Source organism: Telopea speciosissima, chromosome 11 (genome assembly GCF_018873765.1).
Source record: "Telopea speciosissima isolate NSW1024214 ecotype Mountain lineage chromosome 11, Tspe_v1, whole genome shotgun sequence".
Lineage (NCBI taxonomy): Eukaryota > Viridiplantae > Streptophyta > Magnoliopsida > Proteales > Proteaceae > Telopea > Telopea speciosissima.
This window is the reverse complement of record NC_057926.1, coordinates 28,832,496-28,848,172: the sequence shown is the minus strand read 5'-3', so window position 1 is coordinate 28,848,172 and position 15,677 is coordinate 28,832,496. Positions and strand designations below refer to the sequence as shown.

At 39.3% G+C, this 15,677-nt stretch overlaps 1 protein-coding gene across 3 annotated transcripts in view; it reads right to left on the bottom strand.

Annotated features, from left to right (window-relative positions):
• Positions 1-15,677, bottom strand: part of LOC122646778 (SPX and EXS domain-containing protein 5-like) — a 54,187-nt gene continuing 38,510 nt past the window's right edge. For all 3 annotated transcript variants that reach the window (XM_043840377.1, XM_043840378.1, XM_043840379.1), the window contains 4 exons: positions 10,574-10,724; positions 1,086-1,251; positions 442-511; positions 1-360 (listed from right to left, as the gene is read on the bottom strand). In XM_043840377.1, the coding sequence (XP_043696312.1) occupies positions 106-360; positions 442-511; positions 1,086-1,251; positions 10,574-10,724 (642 nt within the window). In that variant the 3' untranslated portion in view covers positions 1-105. The remainder of the gene's footprint in view (positions 361-441; positions 512-1,085; positions 1,252-10,573; positions 10,725-15,677) is intronic.

The window sequence follows — 15,677 nt, the reverse complement described above, 5'->3', positions numbered from 1 at the left end:
AAGGGTAAAATGAAATTGGCAATCAAAATGGCCAAAATATGGACTCAATATGAAAAATGAATTAATTTGATGCTACTATAGGGCACAATACCCCGGGTGGTTGGTTTATACAGTGTGGTTAGTGGAACCAAGTAATTTTTCTTCCTCTGGGAGATCACTCATAGGGAGTTCCATGGTTGTCTTCATCATCATCTTATTCCATTCATTCTCTACACGGAAGAAGATCCATTGGAAGCGACGAAAAATCTCCAAGGCTGTGATAGTGAACACAGTTATGTAATTATGGCGGAGATGTGCAGACAGCTTGTATGTCCAGGTACAGCGGAGAATCAAATTGCTTCCAATAGTCCAGAAGTAAATCTGCAACCCCATATCCACAGATAATTATATTATACATTACTAAAACAAGGTAATTTTACAGATGGATCCACAAAAACTTACCCATGAACGTCCATATAACATACTTAAGCAGAAATGTGGCTTGCTGAACTTGAAAACCCGAGAGAAACCACTGCCAAAAAGAAATTTGTTGGGATTTGCTCTATGAAATGATAATGAATGCATATGCTTTATGGAAGTTTCTATTAAAAGCTAGATTATGACAGACAAACACAATTTAACTCAGATGTTAAACTTGTTTTATTTATTAGAAAGTAATAAGGCTTTCAATTTTCGTTCTTTACTTGTAATAATTTCCCTATACAAACTAGTTATTAATGTATTAGTTTAATCAAATTGGAAAGAATGCTATATTAGTATTGATATTATGTAGGTCATTGCTCAGATTGGAATCTCTACATATGCATCACATACAAGTGGGTTCAATACCCAGGTTCCCCACTTGGAAGATCTTCCAGATCAGATACCAGCTTGAGCGTTATTATGGTCATTCTACTTCGGATTTTGTTTGGGCCATTACTGATCATCGAAACAAATTCTATAACTAAATTCAGGTTTTGAAATAGGAGATCTCCAAGGTGATATCTGGAAGGAAACAGACGAATCATCTCACACTATTGATCAGTGTCCAACATGAAACATATCTTAATACAAAAGTAGCATTTATTAATGGGCTAAAAGCATACCTCAGGTCCCAATCCCGGTTCACATCCCAGTAAAATGAATACAACGAGTTAATGAAACTTGAGAGAAGCCATAGCGGGCGATAAATGTTAGTCCAATTATCAGGGAAGACATGATATTTAAGGGCTGAAAGAAAAATCACAGGGACTGCCGTTGAATATTTTAAAGCTGAAAAAACACAAAAAACTCAGGGTTAGAAAAATAAATACTATAAATACTATCAAAGGAATTGCTGTATTTACTATAGTCCAAGTAAGAACATCCATGCCTTTATTTACCATTACTTAAGCTACGTTTGGTAAATGTCTGAACGGCGTTCAGAACTGTTTTTCCGTTCTTTGAGAATAAAAAAATATGAAGTTATGTTTGGCTTGACAGTTCATTTTTCTGGTCTTTTAGAACGAACCGGAAGAATCTTTCATGTAAAGAACGTTCTTTACAGACCGTCTCGTAAAGAACAAAAACGAAAAGTTGTCGCAATCAATCGTCAAAACCCGTGATTTTGGGTTAGAAGGCAAAGGCTTGCGATAGATCTGGGGAAGCGAGGGGAAGAGAAGTAGCAGGCAAAGAAGGTAAACCAGGTCGATCTCATCTCTCTCGCTTGCTCTCTCTGTCTCTCTACCTCTCACTCTCTCTGTCTAGCTCTCTCTCACTCTCTCTCTCTCTCTCTCTCTCACTCTCTCTGTCTCCCTCTCTCTCTCAATCTCTCTCACTCTCTCTGTCTGGCTTTCTCTGTCTCGCCCTCTCCCTCACTCTCTCTGTCTTGCTCTCTCTGTCTCTCTCTGTCTCTGTCTCACTCTGTCCCTCTCTCTCTCACGCTGTCTCTGCAACCCTTTATCGCAATCTCTGCAACTCTCTCTCTCGCTCTCTCTTGTCCCAGTTCTTCTGTTTCTTTGATTTGTTTGTTTCCTCTTCTATTTCGTCTTTCTCTTGATCCTGGGTGATGAAGCCTGATGGGGAATCTAGTTTTGGAGGGAAATTTGCTTGCAAGGGTTCTTCATATGGGTTGCATCAATCTCTAGATGGTTTTTTAGGGGATCAAAGGAGGAGTCCAGTTTCCATAAGGGACGCCATGAGTTGCGTAGGACTGCTACTGAGTCGGAAAAAAAAGAACATCATCATTCGCATCGGAAGTCTCAGGCTCATCGACATTCTCCTTTCAGAGGTAAATATTATACCTCTGGTGATCGTGTTTCTCTTTCAGTCTGATTTCTCACTTTCTACTGCAACCCCCCCCCCCTTTCTACTGCAAATTAGATTTTATTTAATTTGAAGCGGAAGTTATGCTCATCTGCAAGGTTCTCAAGTGAAAAAGTCACTGTGATGTCTGCTACTATAAAGTTTTAATGTTATTTTGCATTTTTTGAAAGAGTATGGAGTTTAGGGATTGCCCAAGCATATTTGATTTTTATGATTGTCTCTGTTTTAGGTATACATTTGTTCAATCTGTTTGGTCTTTGCTCTATCTCTCCTATGGATGTTCATATGACCACCCAATGCTTGGGCTATGTTAATAAATCAATCAAAAGGCAGAGGCTAGATTCCAACCAAGAGATACCAAGAAAAAGCAAAAGTAAAAAAACAATCATAGATGATGATCAGGAACACTGAGGTTGATTGGGGGTTTCATTGAGGTTTATTGAAATTTTGAATTGAAAACAGTGAACAAGGCAGTAATATTGATTGTAGCTGTTCATGTTTTAAAAACCACATTGTATCATGCAAACTATAGGCTATAAAAAGTGAAATTTATTCCTTTGAATTGTACTATTCTAATAAAAGTTCTGAAGATTTTAAAGGAGAGAGATCTTTCCACAGTCTCTGTTTATAAGCTCTGACTACGAGACTTGTTTTTCTGGGACATGAAAGCTTAGCTGACATCAAGCATTTGTGGACATGAAAGCTTAGCTGACATCAAGCATTTGTATACCTATTATGCCCATTGGTCTCTAGCCATGAAAGCTTAGCAGACTTGTTGTTCTATCTTTGTATAAAAGATTGATTGAGTGTGACTTGTGAGGCCAAAAAGGTAGAAAACAGGGCCATAGAGGGTTCCTCAAGCACTTCAGTCTGAAAGAGAAGATAAATAAAGAACAACTATACTGTACTCTGTTGTTTTCATGAATTCATGTTTTAAAATTTCATTGCTACTTGATAAAGGCCTCTGAGAAGTATCAAATATCAATCCCCTCCCCTGTCAAAATATTTTTTTTAGGTCCATGTCCATCTCTACAATGAGAGGGAGTTAGAGATTGAGAGTAACAAACAGGGGAAGAAGAAGAAGAAGCTGTATGGGGGGGGTGGTGAGATTAGAGAGTTGAGAAGCTTTCATCATTAACTCCATTGCTTTTTAAATAACTGAGTCAGACAAAAGCTTCTATGAGGAAAGGAACTACTTTTGAATTTAAAGCAAACCCAGGAATCACCAGTCCCTAGTTCCCTTTCTTTCATCATTATTTCACAACTGAAATGATAGCAATTTACTAGGACAACCAGAGACTATGAAAGTTTTCCCTCTCCAATGGCCATTCTCCAACCCACCAAAAAGTGAAAAAAGAAGAAGAAATTATAAGATTTTGAGTAAAGAAAAGGAAACACCAACAGGAAAAGCAAGAGAGGAAAAGGTAAAGAAGACTTGAGGAGAATAGAAAGAAAGGAATTTTTCTTACTTATTACTGTTTACTTGTCAAAATTCTCAATACATTCTAACATTGGATTTGTCGCTAATGACTGGTTTTGTGACAATGTAATCAGAAGTCAAGAAGCTTCCTTTCCCTTTCTTTGATTCATAATTTTCAGTTCTCAGAGGCATGTATAAATCTGTTGATGATGATTTGGTTGGCATATCTTTGGATAGGCTAGGTTCAACTTCCATGGACATGAATCTATCACTCTCTCCCTTTCTCTTGCACACAACACTCATTTTCATATATTAAACTTGTGAGTAATCATTTCTTTCAACCAATGAGTTTCTACTTTGGTGCTTTAAGCACATAAAAAGATGCAGTAGAAAGAGTTCCAAGATGACCAATGTAACTCTATTTGGGTCGACCGAATACAAAAGCCTAATCACCTTTTATTTTTAGTACCTTCATTGAGAAAGAGAATTGCAGAGAAACCTTTTTATTATTATTGTTTATCAGAGAGAGAGAGAGAGAGAGAGAGAGAGACAGAGTGAGAGGCTTTATTTGGTGAAAAAAAAAACCTTCCCTTCCTGTTTGAGTTTTGTCCCTGCAACTCAAAAGGTTCCCCCCACTTGACGGGGTTGAGTAAGGATTGTGGAAAGTTGTTTATTAAACTAATCCTAACTTAGGAGGACAGAGAGGTTTGGAGCAGAGGGGACATGATGGCCACTATTGTTTATCTATATCCTCTTTTGCTTCTTTTTACTTTCAAAGAGTTGGTACAAAAGGTGGGAAATGAAGCTATTAGGGCAATGAATCTCTTGGAACTCCCAATATTCTCTCTGCTTCTTCTCCCTGTTATTACAATATTACATACTATGCCCTACCCTGTCCTCTCCATTCTTGACATCCATTAGCAGTTCTAACTGTGAAGTGTGAATCAAAGAGAGAGAGAGAATGAATGATGCATGGGTGTGTATCAGCAGTGAGGGCTATGATGAAGATGATCTGTTCTGAGTTGCGAGCCAAGGGAGGAGGAATGATGTATTTCTGTTTTAGACCTTGATGAATTTTGTTTTAGACCTTTGCTCATTGCATTCCTCATGTAGAGATTCATGCTACTTAATTTTTTTTGTTATATTTCTGTTTTGGATCTCTACTTGATAGGTCTTTAGCTCAAATTGGTAGAGCACTTGGCACATGAGCATGTTCCAAGGGGATGGTGGTTCGAATCCACCAAGGCCCTTTTTATTCAACTGTTCATAGCATAGTCAGGTATGACAATAATCCACACAAGAACCCAATTTTAATGGCATCTTTGAAATTTGAAATATTTTTATACTTACTTTGGTTATGTTAATGAGATATTTTAATTTTATGCTAAGGTTGGTAAGAGAAAAGGTTTTTACAAGTATTTTTTTGGTATAATTGACAAGGAAATGGCATTATTGTAATTAATATCAAATAGGGAAGAACAAGTTTTACCAAACACCATTTTCGTTCTGAACGGAGTTCTTGAGACCGTTACCAAACGGTCATTTTCGGTCTCAGAACACCATTCCAGACCAGAAACGCCAAAGAACGTTTCTAGTCAAGAACGGGTTCTTTGTTCAGACATTTACCAAACGTAGCCTTAATGTGCCACTGAAGAAAAGCAAAACAAGGACATAAAATATCAACTAAGGACAAATAGGATATTCACAACCATGAATGTAGAAAAGCTAAAACAGCAATCATGAGGAACGAAATATTTGAATCAATATGCACTTTTGCAGCAAGCATGGCAATATTAAATTTAAAATGCGGGGGCAAAAAAAGGAAAAGTGGAAAGTCGAGGATAAAAGCATAATAAGCATGACAATACACATCAAAAAATAGTAGCATCTTCACATGAGAACCCCTAGAATACATCAATTAATTTCTTATGCTTACTTTTTTTATTTATGAAAATTAATTATGCTCACTTAAATTAGGTTAGGCAACAAGACTCCTTATTAGGAAAGTTGGTCAGGAATTTTTAAATATTAAAATGCCATATTTTATTAGTAGTTGAGTTGCTTGTTTGTAGTAAACTAGTTTAGTAAGTTAAGAGTCCTAATAGCACTTTCTAAATTAGTTATTTATTTTAGGAAATTAGAGGATTAATTTTTTTATTTTTTTGGATCTTTAAATAGATGTAACACCCCCCAATTGATTAATTAATAAAGATACTTTTTAGTGAAAATTGAGAATTGTGAGAACTCCTCTCTTTTCTTATACAGTTACTGTTCATGTTACCATTCATGGATACTGTTCACTGTCCCAAAACAGCCCTTTGTCTCTTCCTTTCCGCTCTTATTCTCTCTTTCTTTCCCATCGCAACCTACTGAAATCAACAGACCAGCCAGCCTGTCAACCCTGGTTTATCAGGAAAATAGTTTAGATCAGGACCTGCAGCCAATCTGATCTTTGACTCCTAATCTGGAATCTAGGTTGGCTAGCTGCATGAATTTTTATTTTTTGATGATAACCTAGCTGCATCAATTTGGTATCAAATCAAAAAATCCTTTTATTTCCTAAAGTGATTGATTATTATCTACTTCAATCTCAAGTTCTTGCACTTCAACTTCACATGAAGAAAAGTACGAAGAGATTTGAGGATGGACTTCTTAACCTCTGAGCAAGCTTTCGAGAGCTTTTTGATAATACTAAATGCCTATGTGAGAATGTGCCATGCATGATAGAAGCTTCAGAAAAAGAATCAGAAGTGGAAGATATGGTAGTAGAAGAAGACATCAAAATGGGATTCCAATTGAGGAAACACAATTAAAGCATTGGTTCTGTTGATTTCCGTCTTACTCCACAAATCTTGAACATGATGAAGCTAATTGTCAATGACTTTGTCATGTGTTAAGTGTCGATTCAACACAGGGTTTTGATTGTGCCTTGAAGGTTAACCCTCACTGCAAGACTCGAGGGTGACTGGTGAGTCTTTTTAAACATGGAGAGAATAATGTAGACACAATTTTGATTTAGGCTAGGTTTTAGTAATGGTTTGGGCTGAAATATAAAACCCAAAAGTAGGGGTTTTAAGAGATGTACGAAATTTAAGATTTTATTATCTCTCTCTCTCCCCTTTTCCTCCCTCTCAATTTCTCCCATGGATTGAACTACTAGGGAATTTGTTTTTTATTTGGGTAAATTACACATCACTCCCTAGTTTTCAATCAAAACTCAGATTACCCCTTCTACAGTAATGGTGTTAGTCTGCTGTTAGTTATTGGTGTGAAAGTAATATTTTACCCTTGTATTAAAACATTAGAATTAAATTTACAATACTACCCTTCCTTCATCTTCAACCTACCTAAATACCCCATCCCTTTCCTGCAACTCCACTGGCAGCACCGCCTCCTCCATCGGTTGCTTAGCATGCTCCACAGATTCACAAAACAAATCAACTGCTGCTATAGTGGATGACCAGTAGTTACTAGAGGGGTTCGGTGAGAGTCCTCCAGCAACAATCCCATACAGTCCTCTCTGTCGGTCTCTGTTGGAGCTCGAGACTGAAGCGGGCCATATCCTATCCAAGGAAGGTTAACGAAAAGAAAAAATATCTCGATTCTTTAAAAAAAAATTGAGTGTTTCTTCTCCTCTTTCGTCCTCTTCTACTACTTTCATTTGCTTTTCGGTACTTTGAAAGAGACTTCTCTGTTCAACCCCGTTTAAAGCAGAGCTCATAGCTTATACGGAGAAGAAGAAAAGAGAGAGAGAGGTAGAGTAATTAGAGGGTTGCCCAGGTCGTGGGAGAGGGCACGGTTTTCACTCTTGACTCTTCACTTCTTCCAGTTCAGTACTCAGAAGAAATTCAGAAAAGCCATCAAACAGAGATAAACGGTAGGGTCTCTGGGTATCTCTATCCATCAAAAAATCGTCGTTTGAATCACTGCATCCGATGACCCGATCTCGTTCCATTCCTTCTCGCTAGTTACCCAACAGAATTCTCTCTTTATCTCTCTATCTGTATGAGTTGCTAATAATGTCATGTGGTGGGGGAAGATTTAATCTCTCTAACCCCACTCCATCTAACCCCAACCTTGATCTCACCCACGGCCTCCATCGATCTTACCTAACCATAGCCAGACAACCCTCATCTTCTCCTATTCTTCCACCTCCGTGGTCCCAAGAAGTGAATCCCCCACGGTTTGCATTGATCGAAGTGGGTTTCATTGAGAATTGCTCAGTGCGAAACATGAATCTTAGTGGAAGAAAACAGAGGGTTCACTCAGATTTTCTTTGAAGTGGCTGATATGGAGAAGAAAAGATCGAGATGGGAAAACACACAGTACCTACGATGACGGTGCCATGGAAGATCATCCATGATTTGGAGATTCTGGTGAACAGGCTCAAAGCGAAGCAGGCCAAGGATGGGAGGATGAAGGGGGATAAACCTCGATGTCTACTCCGACGCCGGCTGGTCCACGGAATTGCGAACCTCAAAATTCTCAAACCCTAAAAGTCCAAAACACATGAAGCTCTAACCGGAATAGTGCAGGATTTTTGGGATTAGTGACATTTCCTTGTTCTTCATCCCAATCCACCGCCCCACCTCCACCCCTGCAACCCACCCATCCTCCACAAAATTGTAAACCCACCTCTGGCGTTAAGTTCACCGACGAGCAGATCAGTGTCATACTCGACGAGGTCTTCTGGTGAGATTTTAATCTCCTAGTGAACTCCAATGTTTCTCGATTGGCTTCTAGTGAGATGTTAATCTCCTAGTAGTTGATCTGATCTCGTTCTTGGCCACTCCGGTGAACTTATGCTTGAGATTGAGTTGCAGATGTGAGGAAGAGGATGAATTTGGGGGTTTTAGTTACAAGGGTAAAATCGTAAATCAACACTGGTCAAGGGTAGTTTACGGATTTAAATTTATTTAACTGGCTGACATCATCACTTAACAGCATAAAGCTAACGTCAGGGACTAATTTGGCATTTTGGGGTCTAAACCAGGGGATGATTTGAGTTTTTTCAAAAACCAGGGCGTGATCTGTAATTTATCCTTTTTTATTTTATTCTGGAAGTTAACTATTAAAACATCTAGCTGTCAACTTTAAATCTGTACGTTAGATGGAAGATCAAATCTGAGCAATCTTAACCATCAGATCTGAATTTTTCCCAGTCTATCTCATCAATAGGCCCATTGCCAGCAGGCCGATTAAATCTACTGGATCTAATCAGTTTGCATCACTTTGACTGAGATTTATGCAATTCAAAGAGGTCAAAACATGTAGCTTCCATATAAGCATTCAGGCCAGCATAACACAAATGTAAATTTGTAACCAATATGAGGTTCATAAAACAATTAAGCTTAACAAAGCCCAGCCCAAATAATTAGGGTTGGCTACAAAAATTCCCTTCTGCCAAACTACTGGGGACATATCTTCTGGTCCATAAGACCATAACGAGTCCATCTCAAGTATACCAGACTGCCTTAATCCAGCTTCTTTTGACCTCTTTATCCTTTTGCAGCCTTCAAAAGGCATCAAAACATTCTTCACTGGTACAGTTTTTTGCTGCACTCAACCAAACCAACACAGTTAGCTTTCCTTCATCTTTACACCTTTGCTACCTGACCTTAGTTCCTGCATATGCATTCTCACTGTATCCTTCTGGTTTCGCCACCTTTCCCTCTTGACATATCCTCATTTCAGCTAAATTCATTCTTTGTTAAGCATAATTTTTGTTCTCTCTATCAGGAAATGATTAAGAGTTGGGCCCCTTGAAACATGTAGGCCTGTCTTAGTCAAATTCTACAAAATCCTATCTAAATCCAATACAAACCACCTGCTACCTCTTCCCTTTAAGAGAATTTTGATATTTGTGCATGTAGAACTTTTTTTTTTAAACCCGAATATTCACTGGGACCCAGGCCAGCCCCTAAGCTATTATTATAAAAGAACTCAAATAAAGGATGAATACAAGGGGGGGACATTTCCGCCTTACCCCAGCCCAGGAATACAACTAATTGTGCATGTAGAACTTATGTGCATCAGAAACGTGAAAAAAAGGGAGGGGGAAATTAAAGCAGCTTCATCTTCTGATACTTCGAATGCACATTGAAGAAGTGCTAACAAGAGGGTATAAAATATTCACATCAAAGCAGTCCATCTAATTAAAACCAATTTTATTTTGATTAATAAACTAATCTACAGGTAAAAAGTAAGACGAAGGGTAGAAAAGTAAGGAGAAATTAAAAACCAACATTCACATTACCCATCAAAACTAAATAGTAGTTTAAGTCCAATTGTACATCATCTACCTACCCATCTGCTACAAGGTAGGTTAACCCAGTAATTCATGTGGATAAGAGATTCAGTCCAAATTCTAGGCAATGGCACAGCTGACTAGATGGGAAGGGCTTTTGGCCCTCCAAAGTCTGCCCAAAACCAGGAAATAACCCTAATCACGCATGATCATATCATATTATTTCGATAAATCCAACACCAAATATGAAACTGTTCCACAATCACCACTTCAGTTATGGTTTACCATTGCAAGAAAACATTTATATCTCAACTAAGTCGAATAAAGAGAATACTGGACCAACTGGACATAGCATTAAAATAGGAACCTAAAAAGCATTATGATATCCTTTTGAGCAAAGTGAGCATTTGTATCATACTATCCAATCACTGCATTCTCAAGGAATGTGCCTAACAACCTACATGGTAACTAAAGAAACCAAGAATCAAATTTGAATGCAATTTATTAATAATACCAGACAATTTATACAGCCATAGTTCACAAAAATAATGACAATCGAGGAAAATCACATTAGAAAACTACTTACTAAATAGGGGAAAGAAGAAGAGACCAAGATTTCTTACCATTCAGAAGGGCTGTTTTTTCCTTAGTATCCTTGTGTTGTCGAAGACATTGGAAAAAACGGCACATGTAAGGGAAAACGAGAACTAAAGGGATTGCAATAGAGTGGCTACCACATACAGAATCTGCTTCAAACCATGCAATTGTGGCAACCTGCATATTGAGAGGAACACTTGTTTTAGCAAACAAAGACTATCAACATTATCAAGTAATGAAAAGTAGGCTAGACATCTCTCTCACATGTATTTGTCCGGTTCTATGTTTGAAATTTCTGAAAACTCAACCCGGTTTGTCCAGATGTGAAACATTGAGATAATTAATATGTTTCTAAAAGTAAAATTTCAAATATTGGTTCGGTCAGAAAGAGCTTTTCACTTTGACCATTATATTTTGAGTTTAAATCCTCAAAAATAGTATGTTTTAGAAATAATTATACATTTAAACCCTAACTTATATTAAATACTTACACATTTTGTGATAAACATATAACAAGTATAATACATTCAGTTAAAGCAGGTCGAACATGAGCAACCCAGTTTTAAACATGTTAAACATAGATATAAATCTTGTGACTTTGTTAGAAATCCGGATGTGGACCAGCCCATAGAGTACAAATGTTCACCCCCATTCAAAAGGAAGGGGGGAGAATAGATACCATAGAACACTAGCTGGGAACCAATCTCATAGCTTTCTTTGCAACTCTACTATCTGCCTCTACGTTGGCTTAAAAAATGCACACATTCCTTTCTCTCGTCCGCATCAACAAACTGCTAAAGAAACATTCTCCATAAGATTGCCAACCTTGCCTCCACAGGTCTCTCTCCATCCATATGGAGTCTGAGATCTTGGCCTCTACACAGCCTTCTAAAATCTTGTGGTGGATAGGCTAAATTCCAGGCCGGCACAGTCCAAGAATCAGGTGTATTAACCACATCAAATATTAAAATTGCTTAACGATTGTAAACTAATGAAGAAAAAAGAAGAAGAAGAAGAAGAGAAGCCGAGAGAGAAGAGGAGACAAGAATCTGCAGAACTGGGAGAGTTCCACGATATGTGTTACTCTCCTCTAAACCTTCATTATGTAATCACTTAAAGGGTAAAACAGTAAACACCTAAATAAATAAAAGAAACAACCTAATAACTAAATAGACTAATATACCCTCCTCACTGTGCTCTCGGTATTAGCTCTCTGCGCTAATACCAAGATCACGATAACACTCCCCCTCAAGCTGGAGCATAGATGTCAATCATGCCCAGCTTGATACAAATATAATCCACTCTTGCACTTCCCAATGACTTTGTGAACACGTCTGCGAGTTGTTCTCCTATACGGACATGGCCAGGAGAAATTAAACCTTGTTGTAGCTTTTCTCGAATGAAATGACAGTCAACCTCAATGTGTTTCGTCCTCCCATGAAACACCGGATTTGAAGCAATATGGACAGCAGCTTGATTATCACACCATAGTTTCATTGGAGCACCATCAACAAAGCCAAGTTCAGCCATTAATTGCTTTACCCACATCAACTCACAGGTAACATGTGCCATAGCCCTATATTCTGACTCTGCACTGGAGCGGGCAATAACTATCTGTTTCTTACTCTTCCAGGACACCAAATTTCCACCAACAAATACACAGTAACCTGTAGTAGATCGTCTATCAACTGGAGATCCTGCCCAGTCAGCATCTGAAAAACCTACTATCCGCCCATGACCATGATCACTGTAGAGAAGACCACGTCCAGGAGCCTTTTTAAGATAGCGTAAAATATGCACAACAGCCTCCCAATGAGATGTCCGAGCAGACAAAAACTGATTCACCACACTAACCGGAAAAACTATATCAGGCCTAGTCACTATGAGATAGTTCAATTTTCCAACAAGCCTCCGATACTTTCTGGATCACCTAAAATCTCACCATCCTCTACAACAAGTTTTAAATTAGGATCCATAGGAGTATCTAGAGGTTTAGAGCCTAGCATTCCTGTTTCTGACAGAAGATCAAGAACATATTTCCGCTGTGAGAGCGAGATTCCTTTCTTTGATTGAGCAACTTCCACACCCAAAAAATATTTCAGCCTTCCCAAATCCTTGGTCTGAAATTTCTGCTGCAAGTGTGCCTTCAAACCATCAATTCCAGAAACATCCTCTCCTGTGATGACTATATCATCAACATAAACCACAAGAAACAATTTTCCACCTTCAGAACAGCGGAAAAATACAGAATGATCACTATCACACCGTGTCAGCCCAAACTCTAACACAACTTTAGTAAACCTGCCGAACCAAGCTCTAGGGGACTGTTTCAGCCCATAGAGAGATTTCTTCAATTTACACATCAAGCCAGACTCCCCCTGAGCAACAAACCCAGGAGGTTGCTTCATATAAACTTCTTCATGCAAATCACCATGCAAGAATGCATTCTTGACATCAAGCTGATATAAGGGCCAATGATAAGTAGCAGCAAGAGATATCAAAATACGAACAGAAGTAAGCTTTGCCATGGGAGAAAAGGTATCCAAGTAATCCACACCATATACTTGGGCATACCCCTTGGCAACCAGACGGGCTTTCAAGCGAGCCAAGGACCCATCAGAATTCACCTTCACCACATACACCCAGCGACAACCAATAGCAGTCTTCCCCGGGGAACAAGATCCCAGTCTGATTTTCTTCCCATGCCGATAATTCCTCACCCATAGCAGCCCTCCAACCAGGACTAGACAATGCCTCTGCGACAGACTTAGGAACAGGATGGTTCTCAACAGTATGTAAACAAGAATGAAAAGTGGAAGACAAACCATCACAGGAAACAAAGTTAGAAATGGGGTGCTGGGTACAGGCCCTAACCCCCTAACGACGAGCAATAGGAATATCAAGATCAGAAGAAGGTTCCAAAGGAGGAGGATCATTACCTATCACAGGATCTGCCGGCAAAGTAGGAGATGGCGTAGAAGTCGATGTAGCAGGGGTCCAAGGACATACTTTCCATTGGTGACGTTGAAACACACTAGGTTGAGGTGTCGATAATGAGGCAGCCTGCGGAGCATGGTGAACAATAGAACGAACAACAGTAACAGGAATATCATCATCCAAGTCAGACATAGTACTAGAAGAATGAACAAACGGTGTAAACTCAAAGAAAGATACATCAGCTGTAACAAAATATTTTCGCAAGTCAAAAGAATAACAACGATAACCCTTTTGAGTGCGAGAATAACCAACAAACATGCACTTGAGAGCCTTGGGATCCAACTTGGAAACACTTGGACGATGATCACGAATAAAGCAAACACTACCAAACACACGTGGTGGCAAAACAAATAGTGGCGCAGAAGGAAACAACAAAGAAAAAGGAATACCACCACGTAAAACCAAAGAAGGCATACGATTAATGAGATAACACGAGGTTAAAACAGCATCTGCCCAAAAGGATTTAGCCACTTTCATCTCAAACAAGAGACAACGAGTAACCTCCATCAAATGTCTATTTTTCCTCTCACCACACCATTTTTGGGTGAGGCACAAGAGGACCGATGAATAATACCACGCGAGTCATAAAATCAGCAAAAGGAGCAGAAAAATATTCCTTAGCATTATCACTACGAAGAACACGCAAAGAGTGTGAAAACTGATTATTCAATTCATTCACAAATGCACAGAATATAGAAAATAACTCAGAACGATTTTTCATTAAATAGATCCAGGTAACCCTGCAATAATCATCAACAAAAGTTACAAAGTAACGAAAACCCAAAGTGGAAACGACAGGACATGGACCCCAAACATCTGAATGAACTAAAGACAGTGGTTGGTCAGACCGTTTATTGACTCTAGGTGGATAACTCGCACGGTGGAGTTTCCCAAACTGACATGACTCACAATTAAAACTAGAAATTGACCGAAAACGACCATCAAGAAGCTTCAAACTCTCCAACGAAGGATGACCCAAACGACAATGAATCTAGTGGGGTGACGCCACACCGGTACACGCCATAGATGAAGTGTCCTCAAATATGTAAAGTCCCCCTGATGCACGACCTCTACCAATCATCCACTTCGACGAAAGATCCTGAAATACACAAGAGTCAGAAGAAAAGGTTACAGAACAGTTATGGGATTTAATAAACCGACTAACAGAGAAAAGGTTAAAAGGAAAATCAGGAACATAAAGAACGGAAGACAAAGAAAGTGAAGGTGTAATATGGACAGCACCAGTACTAGTCACCTTAGCCAAGGAACCATTAGCTAAAGTGACACTCGAAGAGGATTGCTGAAAAGAAGAAAATATACCTGAAACGCCAGTCATGTGCTCGGAGGCCCCTGAATCAATGATCCAGGGACGGGAAGAGACAGTCGAAAGGCATGCAGTGGCATTACCTGTCTGAACAAAGGTCGCAATTGGAGGCTGGGCTAGTTGAGAAATCTGAAACTGTGTATAACAGGCATATTCATCATTAGACATCTTCACAGTCTTACCCTCAGGCAGTGGAGAAACAGGAGAATCAGCTGTAGCAGAATTGGCAAACTGTTGCTGAGGTGGTTTGCCATGAAGTTTCCAACAGAAACGTTGGATATGTCCTGGACGACCACAATGATGACAAGTGCTCACGGAACCACCAGAAACATCAGAGGTACCCTGAGTACCCAAGGTAGGTGCCTTACTAGAAACACTAGCCCCACCACCACGACCACGGCCACCACCACCACCAGAACTGACATTACCACCACTACCAGCCCCACTGTTGGGCACACGGTTGGGTGGAAAAGAAGCCAGCGCTGAAGTATCACCATTAGTAGTGTGTTCCCGAGAAACACGAAGAACCCTGGAAAACGTTTCAGACAAAGTGGCGACCTTATCACCACCCAGAATTTGGGAGCGAACAGAGTCAAATTCCTTCCCAAGACCTCCCAAAAATCCCATGACAAGAAGTTGTTCCCGCTGGTTCTGCATCTGTTCCACATTGGCAGTGATAGGAAGTAAGGAATTAAGCTCTTTATACATTCTCTTAAAATCAGCAAAGTACTGGGTCAAAATACGACCCTTCCTATCAACCCTGTAGAACTCTTGGGACAAGTCATAAATGCGGGAAAGATTGTTTTGTC